At 43.0% G+C, this 11991-nt stretch overlaps 1 protein-coding gene across 1 annotated transcript; it reads left to right on the top strand.

Annotated features, from left to right (window-relative positions):
• Positions 1-1173: 1173 nt before the first annotated feature.
• BT62DRAFT_1079382 (uncharacterized protein) lies at positions 1174-3610 on the top strand (the record flags this gene model as incomplete). The annotated part of the gene is made up of 8 exons (XM_043179481.1): positions 1174-1230; positions 1269-1361; positions 1419-1461; positions 1509-1957; positions 2007-3076; positions 3136-3349; positions 3374-3388; positions 3446-3610. The coding sequence occupies 8 exons, from the start codon at positions 1174-1176 to the stop codon at positions 3536-3538; spliced, it is 2034 nt and encodes a 677-aa protein (XP_043035757.1). The 3' UTR covers positions 3539-3610.
• Between the last annotated feature and the right edge of the window lie 8381 nt (positions 3611-11991).

The raw sequence follows: 11991 nt of genomic DNA, 5'->3' as shown, positions 1-11991 counted from the left end.
GCCGAGCTAGCTATTTTCGACCAGGTACCGTTGAGTTGCTCTGTTGCTTGCTTGTTGAACAAGAAAATGGCTAGCGGTGCCATGTAGAACTTGTCCTAGATGGAAGAAAGGGGTGGCGGCTGTGTGGTGGTTCGGGTATCCGAGGAGGTCGCCGGTTTTTCCCCATTTATCATTTGGGCACAGCGGGCTCCCCCCCTAGAGTGTACGCTGCATCACTTGCTGTTTTGAAAAATAATGAAGTGCTTAATTCTCATGATTTTCCGAATCAGATACAGCTAAATAAAATGTGGATAAATCTGAGTGCATAAAAGCTTGCATTGTGTACGAACTGGATTATAAAGTGCATATCTCGTAGTTTGACAATCATCCACAGACTTATATAAATGATCATTTCTGGCTCAGGAAGGTCTGAAAACTATTTTCTGAAGGAAGCGTCGATTCAGAGGAGAGAGCCGGGAATGTAGTTGTATTACTACATGATATCCTGAGTCGTATGAGTGTCTGAGAGCATTTAGGCCTTATCATGAATAATCTGCAGCGTAGAAGCGACCCGCTGAAGAGGTCAGAAGTGAACAGCAGAAAATGGGGGAAAAAGGTATAGAAGCCGACAATAAAATGCCGGGCATTGGCGGAGATCAACTTGAACTGGAGTCCGACAATTGCAGCCGAAGACCGTTCGACTGTTACTGTCCGTGACATACTCTACTCTAGACCTTGATGCCGTCGATATTTCAATCCTCAAGCTGTGAAAGGCTCATATTCATTCTTCTTCTGCTTATGTGTACACACAATAAACTGTCTCCTCTATGGCCACATATCGAATTGGTATTTAGGATGTCATATTCTGGGGCATGAAGCCGCGGGAAGGTGCATTTCTTTACCTTACGAGTATTTAAATTTGTACTGATATCGGTTTTCCCTCGTTTTTAGTCACTCTATACACTGCCTGTGGCATTGTTTGTGCTGGACGACAGCCTCAGCCACCAGATGAATCTGTTATTATCGTTATTTCCACCCGGAAAGCTGACGCGTCAAGTGGCTTGGCATGAAATCGTCACAGGAGAGGTATGTTGCTGTCCAACTAGAAAGATGCATGCTTAATGGTTATACGTTTTGCAGTGAACACATTCAACCCAGTGGCACGAATGAGTACACAGATACCTTATCCATGGAATGGATTTCCATAGCCGGCGTGTTCTCACCATTGACTACAAAGGGTCATCGTTCTATGTGTTCATGAGCATAGCTCGGACTGACGAAAAATATAGACGAAATCTGACGGGATATATCGGAATGAAAGATCGCCGTTAGCGGGGCTTCGCTATGAACTGAAGAGCTACGATGACCATACGAAGTGGTGGGTTCCTAGGACTGCTCAACGTCACCGTTGAATATCAATCCTCATGTTATCGGTGTAGTTTCGCATCGATAAATCTCTCAAGTTCAAGTCTTCAAAATTTCGTGAGATTTCGAGGCCTATAAAGTCCCGAACTCTGAATTAAATGAAGAAACCAAGCCACCACCGCCACCCAAAACCGCGCCTACACCTTTCCGCAGACCAGTTCCAATTCCTTCGGCCAAGCAGCGCGTCGTTCGTTGCATCTGGCCCCGAGATCCCAATGGACCTGTGTTGGCCGACCTACCTAGCGGCAAGGTCGCTGAGAACAATCAGCGAGTCTGGGGCGCCACGCTTGATGATTTCTATTACGTACGGCCTTTTCCTAAAGCTTCAAGCGTTACAACTAGGATGTGCGGGAGCAGGCTGGCGGCGTGGATGAAGGAGATTCGGGAGGTTGAGCATGCGAAGGAGGAGATCAAGCGGGCCGAAGCGGAGGAACATCCTCGAGAGGTTTTTCCGTGCGACATCGGTAGACTTCTCGATGACGAGGACTCCGGTACCCTGACTTGGAGACCATTAGAGCAACTCGTAGTGGCGTACGTGGAGAATGACGAAGAGGTATCAATGCTCCCTTTCTTTTGGTTCTTTCGTTGATTTTCCTGTACAGAATCTTGCTCCGACGAGGCCTCAGAATCATCCGGACAAAACAGCTTACGTGTTTCAGCAGCGAATACCCTATCATCTTTTACCGGAAAAGCTTGTCGTCCACGACGACGGTGGTACTCTTCGTGCGTTGAACAACGATTATCCCAGGCTACCAAAGAAAAGTCACGTTTACCGACTCTATGTCTCTTCCCACGTCAAGCAAGATATCGTTCAGCAGCGCTCGGCTGTTCAGAAAGAGCACGTTGCCGCCCATTCTAAAGGCGGCATGCTCTTCGTCCCCTCTTCTCTTGAAATCGCCATCGTCTCCCCATCTTGCTGCACAGGCCCAGGCTCTGGGGCGATCTTCGCCAAATTTTCCAAAAAGCCAGCACTACCGCTTTCCACCCCGGAAGCGCATCTGTACCTTTCACCCGAGCGCATCGTTGGACGAGGGCATCACTCCGTCGTGTACAGTGCCGAGTGGGAAGTCCCTCGTACATGGCTACCCAGCTTCCAGCCAAGGGTTTGTGAGCAATGCGCCTGCCGTGTGTTGCTGGAGAAGTTCAAGAAGGATATGCCTGAAGTAGAAGTGGACAAGACACAATATATCGGGAACCAAATATCCATCTTCGTCATGGAGGCAGCCAGACGGTCGGGTGGAGTAGGTTCCAGATGCGAGTCAGATGTCGGCAAGATAGAGACGGGGTGCGAAGGGCCGGTGCGGGAGATTGACATCGACGTACGGTGGCAGGGTCCTGGGACGTATTGCGAGCACGAAAGACGCCGAAGCAACAAGACGACGTTCCGGACGCTTGTCACAGCGAAGCTCTCCTTCGAATGCGATGAACATCTCGAACAAGAGGCGAAGAATTATCAGCAGTTCCCAGCGCATTTCTTCCAGCATTGGAGCGGATACAACATCGTGGCGCCGTTGCACGATCCGACTCCCATCGGGGCGGTTGTTCCCCAGTTCTATGGGTATTACGTGCCGGAGAGGGTTTATGATGATGATGGGGGATACCTCAGTCCGATCTTGCTATTGGAAGATTGCGGGACGCCTATCGATATTGATACCTTGGACATTGATGATAGGTTTGCCTCGCGTTGGCTGTCTACCTTTAACGTTTTCCCTGACAAGTGTTCTTTGACAGGCAGGAATGCGCCTCCTTGCTGTTTCGTTTCCACCACGAAGGGTGGTTGCATGGGTCGGTGTTTCCAAGAAATATCGTGGTGCAGCATGGAGACGTCGAGGATTGGCCGGAGTGTAGGAGACATTCGGATCGGAGGTTCAGGTTGATTGACTTTGGGCGGTCAGAGAAGGGGGATACGGTGACGGAGTCGTGGAAGGCGCAACAATTGTTGAAGGTGGGGAACTGTGAACGCATTTAGAAACGAGTACCTTTGGTACGGCTGTTGTTTTCTCGCGTTGGCGGTCCGACTAATCTTCCGTTGTCCTCGTAGCTATTGATTTCGTCAGCACGGGATGATGGACATGTAAGCCGTATCTTGAGCCTCTTCCGCTCTCTTCTTTGGACTGACACTTTGTTACTGTAGATTTGGCGATGATGACACTCATCGCCGCTCAGTAGACGGATATTTCAAGTGTCTGTCATCATTTGTTGTACGACCTTCGGCAAGCGATTTGAGGCCTGAGAATTCCGAGTCCAAGGTTAACTCGTACTGGCGCCGAGAGTAACTGTTGGTAAGACATACGTATGGGTCCCAGCCTCCCATTGTTGAGGCTCAATATACAAAGTTTGAATAAGCACGATTAAACAGAGATTTATAGCAGTTAATGTAGACCTCATAGCGCGGGAGTCGGTGTGAGATACTTGTTTGGGGGGCCGGGGGAGGAGGAATCAATATTAAATATTAAAGAAAATAAATAAATAAACTCTTCGGATGTTCACCGTGCAGCGTAAGAAAACTAACAACTACCGACTGGTGAATTAATTCAAAGTACTCTGACCCGAATCCTCCATGTTCAGCAAAATCAGATGCTTGTCTGGTCTGAGGTATTATTCAACAGGCTGCAGGCTGCAGTCCAGAATTTGAATCTTGCCAACCTTTCTGTGTCTAGATATGAACCTTATGATGCTCTCGATTAATAGGAAAGTCTTTTGAAATGGAAAGCTCTCAAGGATCCATCTCGTTCAAGGGTTCAAATCTGATAACAGATAAAGTCAATGATACCCATTAATGTGCATCAGTTGAACTGAAATTTTTGTCTATCTTGTTGGAGCAATCTGCTATTTTTTTTTTTACATCAAGACTTCCTGGACTGAAGGTATTCCATAGAGCTCGTTGCCCCATGCCCTGCAATTATTCACACACTGATAGCACTCAAAGGAAAGCCATCTCTAACATGATTAAAAGTTGATGAGAGCTATAAGAGTCTGCAAAAGCAGACCCCGGAAATCAATGTGTTGATGCAATCACAGATGTCAGTGAACAATCAGCAACATCCTGATGATATCTTTGGCATCAGTTAAAGATTCATTGCTCTCTTGAACAATCTGTGGAATACTAGGACACAGGACAGTCTTCATGCTCCAGCTTCATCAACTTGAGCCTCCACCTATTATCTAATGTGGTAGGCATCCGAGTCATCAAGACCATCTCATAACAGTTGGAACTTTCATTCTTCTGCAGCACAGCATCCTGTGCATGACACAGTTTCATCAGGCTGACCTCCTGACATTTCATACAGTACTGGCACACTCATGGAAGATCTCATTCTAGATGGAATTCATTCTGTCCTCAGTAGTGAGAATGGTTAGCACCTTCCATGAGATCTTTCTGAGGCCATTCATTCAAAAAGAGTAGGGATCACTGGTCACTCATAAAGTGTACAATCATCCTCTCTTTGCTCTGTGTTGTAAAATAGATGGTAATGGGTAATAAATGCAGTGGTGAACTGTGAGACTTGACCATGTGAGATAGAAAAGAGGATATGGATGTTGATAATTGAAAATTTGATGAGCTGAATGATCAAGTATTTATACTACAAGGTATGTACTTCTAGAATATACTACTATCTACTAGGGTCCATGTCTGACTTGTTTCTGAGTGAACAGACCATCAACAACTCAAGGAGAAGAGTCATGAAGAATCTTGTGAGGCTTCAACTCTAGTTTGATTGCTGGATTGCCATATATGAATGGCACATCTTTGACACTCTACAGCTCATAGTGACTTGTGTCAAGCCCATAAAGTTCCCTCCACTTCCATGTCATTGTTTTGGCTACCACTTTTCTTACACTTTTTCCACTGCCACTTATATTGTCTGATGATACACAACTCTGTGTTTCCATCTTCCACCTGGACTATGGGGACTTCCTTTTCTTGGAAATATTCTGGACATGCCAATGATGAGACCCTGACTAACATTTGCTTGCTGGAGGGAAGTCTACAATCAGTATTCTTTCCTGTTCAATTTTGCTTTGAATTGACTGTGGTCTTCCTCTAGGGAATTTCTGCTCTGAGTCAGTCACAGACATCATACCCTGCTCTTCTGATACTGCCATGGATCTACTGGTTAAACAAAGCTCTAATTATTCTGACTGACCTCATTTCACTATGGTCTGTGATCTCATCAGCTGGAATTAGCTCATTCCATTCATGTCTAACAGATGCTACTTTGAGGATGCAGCAAAGACTATTGCATAATTGCTTAAATGCCAGAGCCATTAGAAAGCTGACTAGGATTCAAGAGAATGAAGTATGACAGCTTCTGAAGCAGTGCTTAGAGGTGCTGGAGAAGTTTCATTACCTTATCATGCAGTGAGTCACCATAAACAAAGATTCAAACCTACATCCATCTAATACCACTCCAGTTATACTGCAGATCAGGTCCTGTGCATCACATACAGATATGACTCAGAAGACAAAGTAGATCTAAACAAGCTCTTACATTTAGTTGATAAAATAATGGCAGAATTTTCACCACTCAGTACACCTGGGGCATTTCTCATAAATCAGCTACTATTTTGCAGGAGTTGATTATTTCCTTCTCCAAGTCCACTTTCTACCTGAATGGCTCCCCAGTATGGAATTCAAGAGGTAGGCATCCAAATAGAGAAAGGATCAGGATGACTTGGTGAAGAGCCTCTTCAACTTTGCTGAAAGCCAAATGGTGAGTCTTTAAGAGTAAGATGTTCATTCTCTCATCCTTGGAGAAGATGAATGAATTGAATCATGCAGGTGGAGGCAAAACAGTAAATGTTTGCATGTAAAGGCTCTGATATTTCATAGCTCATTCTGTTCCTAGACAATCTTGACCTTGAATGCATTCATGCTAAACATGGTCATCTATCCATTGGTACAACAACAGTGCAAATGGAGCTTCACTCTCAGGCTGTCCTGAAAGATGGTGAATGACTACTACCCTCAAGCAACCACAACAAGTTACCATATGTCAATGCACCATGTTTAGAGGATTTCAGATATTATAGTGTTGTTCTGACAGGTATGTCTCATATCTTCTTCTTGCAGCATTGATGACAGTGTCTCTAATTATGTTTTCCACATTGCATATTCAAGGATGACATGTATAATGGTTATTTTATGCTCCAGGTTTCTCTGGTAATCCCTAATCTATGATAAGTCCCCTTCAATGATCACATCAAAAATCTGGATCAGAACTTGTTACCTTAAAAAAATGACACATGATCATGATGTATTTCTCAAACCAATAGTTGTTTCTAGCCAACATGAGCATGTACTGCAATAAAATCTGAGGGAGATTGTATATAGTGTTGGAAGAGAGTGAACTTCTCCATCAATTCTTACTATGACCAGTGATAGTGATCCTTCAATACTGACTGGTGAACCCTCTCTCTCATGTAGGTTCAATATTACTTTTACATCTTTTTTTTTCCAACTTTGGCCAAAACTCTGTCTACAACACTGCTTGCAACACCATCTACTTCAACAGATAGTAGAGGTGTTGAGATCATAATAACTATTACTGCAACACCATAAGTCTTATCAGTATTTTCATTGTACAATGCTGCTGAGCTTGACTCTCAGCATCCCCAGAACCATGTCTGTTTTTCCATGCACTGCTGATTTGACATGTCCACAACTTTACAATAGAACACTGATTGGTCTTGCCTCTCCTCAGGCCTCTTTGTCAAATAAAATTCTTAAAGCTGTATTTTCACACATCAGATCATTGGTTGCCATTGCAGTGCTTGTTTTACTCTTTGCTTCCTGGAGAAGAAGAGAATATTGCAGCAGGCCTAGTGACAATGCTTGTGACTCTCAGGTGATTTCTATGGCTTATTGGAGTTAATGAGGTAGGAGCACAGATGTGGTGAATGAGAAAAAAGTTTCAGAAGAGAATGGACACTAGGATAAAACATTGTAATGTTAATCTCAGTGTTATGGTTGAAAATTTTGTTATTTACCTAGAATGAAATGTTGAAATGTTACTACATAGATAATAAGTAAATATGGTCAAGGATAGATATGTATAGAAGGTACTCACATCTCAGTATTATGGTTGAAAGCTGAGATGTGTGGAATGGTGTGACATGTGGAAAAAGGAAGAAATATCAAATAGATAAGTGAATGTGTGTGTATTGTACTACTCCTATGTCTAACACTCCCCCTCAAAATGTAAACAGTTTGCTTATATGACACTCAGTGCCTCCACAAACTTCTTCAATTTTGGATGAGCCAACAGTTTTGTGAGGATGTCAGCAACCATGTTATCAGTTGGGCAGTACATCAGTCTGATGTGGCCTTGCTTGATGGTTTGCTGAATGAAATAGTACTGAACTCCAATATTCTTCATTTGTTCATAGAACACTGAATCCTTGGCAATAAAAAGTGCATTTTGACTATCAGAGAAGAGGATAATAGGGTTTGTTGGATAAATAGAAGGGTTTGCAATGAAGATGGAGAGCTCTGAGAGGAGTTTGTGAAGCCATATCATATTCTTTGATGCTGGTGTGAGTCCAACATATTCTGATTCACCAGTGGAGACAGTAACAATTGGTTGCTTTCTTGATATCCACATAACAGCACCTTGACCCATGAATAGGACAAATCCAGACATAGACTTTCACCCAGGCTGGTTGGCATATGCTGCATCATGATAGCCCTTAGGACTGATGCCAGGACCACCGATTATGAGCTGTTGATCACATGTACCCTTGAGATAATGGAGGGCTCAAAATCCAGCTTTTAGGTGAGTTGAATGTGGGTCTTTCATGAATTGTGATAATGCTGATACTGGATAGCTGATTTCAGAGTGAGATTCAACTGCAACATACATGAGGGACCCTAGCAGCTTATGATAGGGTGCTTTTTTGCATGGCATAACAGATTCTGTGAATATGAAAGGTGAATCCAGGTTTAGATCAAGATTTCCTTCTATTGGTGTCACAAATAGTGCCATGTTCTGAACTCTGAATTGTTTTGTGATCTGGTCAATGTAGGCTGGCTGTCCAATGCTGATGGTGCACCTTTTTCAGTCCCAAGTGATATGCATCTCCAAGAGCCAATGTATGGGTCCAAGATCAACTAGCTTGAAATGTGAGCCTATTTCTTGTTTGAATCAGTCTGATTCATTTTGGGAGTCTGCAATGATGGTAAAATCATCTGTGGCAACTGTGACAATAGTATATTTGGTCTCTGATTCAATCTGGTAGAGTATAGCCTCATCTGCATTGCTGATGATGAATCCTAGTGTTAGACCCAAGCTGCATGTGATATTATTCATGTGATAAACTGATGTCACTTCATGTTTGAGTGTTCTGTCAGAGTCCACTGATGTGAATTGTTATCAATGTGTGACAAGGCCTGATGATTGGCTCAAGAGTAGAATGGTATGAAGATAAACTTTAGCTTGAAGCTGGGGATTACTAGTGAGAGTGAGCTGTCTTATATACTACAGTTTCTTTCTGCTATAAATACTGTCACCTATTATGTGTCTGTATGCTATTGTGCTCATTGTCCTTGAGTGTTGTGATGTTCTTTAATAGTACAATTGTGCATCATTGGGCAACTGTGTTGCATTGAAAGACAATGACTGACTGGGCTTGTTGTGATGACAAAGCCAGTCCCATGGTCTTAAGTGCCTGTGTTAGATGCTCTGACTAAGCACAAATAGGGGTTAAAAGAAAAAAGAAAATCATAAAAATCATAACACCTAGAGAGATCATCATTGCCTTCAGGGTCTGGTACCAGCCTCATCCTGCTTGTTTTGTGCCATACAGATATATGTGCAGCTTAGCACAAATGTTCTGGCCTTTGAGGTGTTTCAGGATTGTGAAGAATTCTTCATATCTGTTTGGAAACTTGATATAGATTTCCTTGGTGATGTTGGCATGCAGGTATGCATTTTTGATATCAGCTTGGTCTATAATTGCATTTAAAGAGGTGGCCATGGAGAGTGGGATGCAGAGAGTAGGAAGATAAACAACTGGAGCACAGGTGTCAAAGTAGTCAATGCCTTGGATCTGAAAGAATCTCTGTGCTACAAAATGGGACTTAGCCTTTTCAGGCTCACCAGTTTCATTTCATTTGACCCAGTAGACAAACCTTGTACCTACAATGTTGGCATCCATGGGAACATCTTTTCTTTTCATCACCTCTCATGCTTTCTTCTTCTTGCACTGCCTTATCTCTGCAAGCATTGACTTGAACCATTCTTCTTCATCAGGACCACTCAATGCCTCCTTCATGGTTACTTGTTTGACATCCACCATCATGGCATAGTCAACTGATGAGTAGCTGTCTGGTTCATTATCATTGTCTGATTCTGACTTGTCTTCAAGTGCTGTTGCTGCAATTCCAGCTGTAGTAGAATGTTTGTACAAGTCTGAGAGTTGAGTTGACCAGGTTTTGGGGCTGCAGATCACTCAAGGTGGCTGGGTTGAGAGATAGGATCAGATTCTATGTCTGTGAGTGGAGATTCAGGATGCTCTGGATGAGTTTCTGTGAGTGGTTCATTTGACAGGTTTTCAAAGGGTTTAAAAGCAGTTGATGACTTTGAGACAATAGAGTTGGTATCTTCATCCTCTCTCTCAACTAGGAATGGTTCCAGAGTCAGATCATTCTTGTTGAAGTATATGTCACATTCAATGCTGACTTTTCACTTTTTGGGCCAGTACACTCTCCAGCCTTTGGCTTCAGTATCAATACCCACAAAGCAAGTTTCAATAGCATGCTCTTCAAGCTTCTCTGGTGCCTTTACTCAGATCCAGCATTGGCATCCCCATGGATGAAGACCTGAGATGTTAGGCTTTCTGCTGGTTGCCATCTCAAATGGGGTTTTCCCTGATGGTATTGCTTTTGTTGAGATGTGGTTGTAGATCTATTTGGCATGTGAGTGAGCTTCAGCCCAAAGATATTTTGGTAACCCTGAACTGATTAAGAAAGCTCTAGTCATGTCCATCAGATAGCTGTTTGAATGTTTGGCAATCCCATTTGACTGTAGGGAATCATGTACATTTAGATGTTGAACAGTCCCCTTTGATTTGAGGTGCTGACCAAACTCTTCACTAGTGAATTCTCTCTCTCAATCTGTATCAAGGATCTTGATGACCTCTATGCCTTGCTGAACCTTGATCCATATCTTGTAACATTTATATGATCCAAAGGTACCTGATTTCTTTGATAAGTATTCAGATTTTGATTCATGAGTGTGTAGGTCACAGAATGTGCAGGTATAGCAGGCTCTCCCTAGTGATGCCACAGACATTAGGCCTATCAGGTCTTCAACAACCTTGGCACTGCTGTTTTTGACATATTCATATTGGCCTTGTTTTGAGAATGGCTTGCACTTTGCTTTAGCCTTTACACAGGTCTTGCAAAGTTCTGGTTTGGAGTTAAGATCAAGCTCAATTTCTTCAATATGGCTATCAACATGCATGTGATGAAGGGCAGTGTGACTTTGGTAAGCACAAATGTTATGTAGCTTGGTGATGTTCACCTTGAGCTTACCTGCCACCATAGCAACATCTGGTTTGGCTGCCATAGTTTGCTGTGCATTTGGGGTTGAGATTATGTATAAGCCACCAGCTTCAGGGATTTTTGCAATGATCTTAGCATCTGGCCATAGTGTGTATATGGTGTCATCAGAGGGCTCAATATGGATGGAAAATCCAGTATGACTGACTTGTGAGAGTGATATAAGGGTGTAAGCTATTTTTGATGCATAATATGCATTTTGAAAACTTATGATGGTGGGTTTCTATCTCTTTCTCATGGGAAGTGGTGGTTGAAGATTCCCTTTTTCTATTGCATAGAAAACTTGGCCATTTGCAGCTTTGATGGGCTTTGGTTCGATTTTGGTATAGTTTTTGAACCTCTGATATTCAGGTGAGTATGTTTTTGATGCTCCACAATCTGCTAATGCCATAATGTTCTCTCTTTTTACCACATAGGCACTACCCTCAGCTCTATAGTCAGATGTGCATATCAATGCCACATTCTTGTGATCATTGTCATCAGCTATGATAGCAATAACATGTTCATTGTCACTTTCATCAATAGCTGCAGATGCTGACTCCTTTGCCTTTTCCTTTCCCTTAGCCTTGTTCTTTTTCAAAGCTGAGCCTTGTCCTGCCTTTCCACCACCTTTGCACTAACAATCTGCAATGAGATGGCCAGTTTTACCACATGCTGGGTTTGTGCATTTGAGATGAGATTGATCAGATCTTTTCTTTGACTTTCCTCCAGAGCTCTGGCCTTTTCCTTTCCTTTGCCATTGAGCAGACATTGCTACATTTTCAGCAGTGGCTTTTGATGCAATCTCCTCATCCCATTCTTCATGTAGAGCTGCAACTAGGATGTCTGATGTCAGAGTCTTTCCAGTGAACTTGCTGGCAGCAGAGAGGGCACAATGGATATGATCATAGGAAGGTGGAAGTGATTTTTGGATCATCAAAGTGTACTGATTGTCTTCAATCTTCAGATCTATCCCTTCAATTCATTCACAGAGAACTTTTATTTCAGCAGTGTTCATGCATATTGCCTTCATCAGAGCATACCAT

Source organism: Guyanagaster necrorhizus (assembly GCF_019112545.1).
Source record: "Guyanagaster necrorhizus MCA 3950 unplaced genomic scaffold BT62scaffold_30, whole genome shotgun sequence".
NCBI lineage: Eukaryota > Fungi > Basidiomycota > Agaricomycetes > Agaricales > Physalacriaceae > Guyanagaster > Guyanagaster necrorhizus.
The sequence above is the reverse complement of the archived record's forward strand: the minus strand, read 5'-3'. Positions and strand labels throughout refer to the sequence as shown.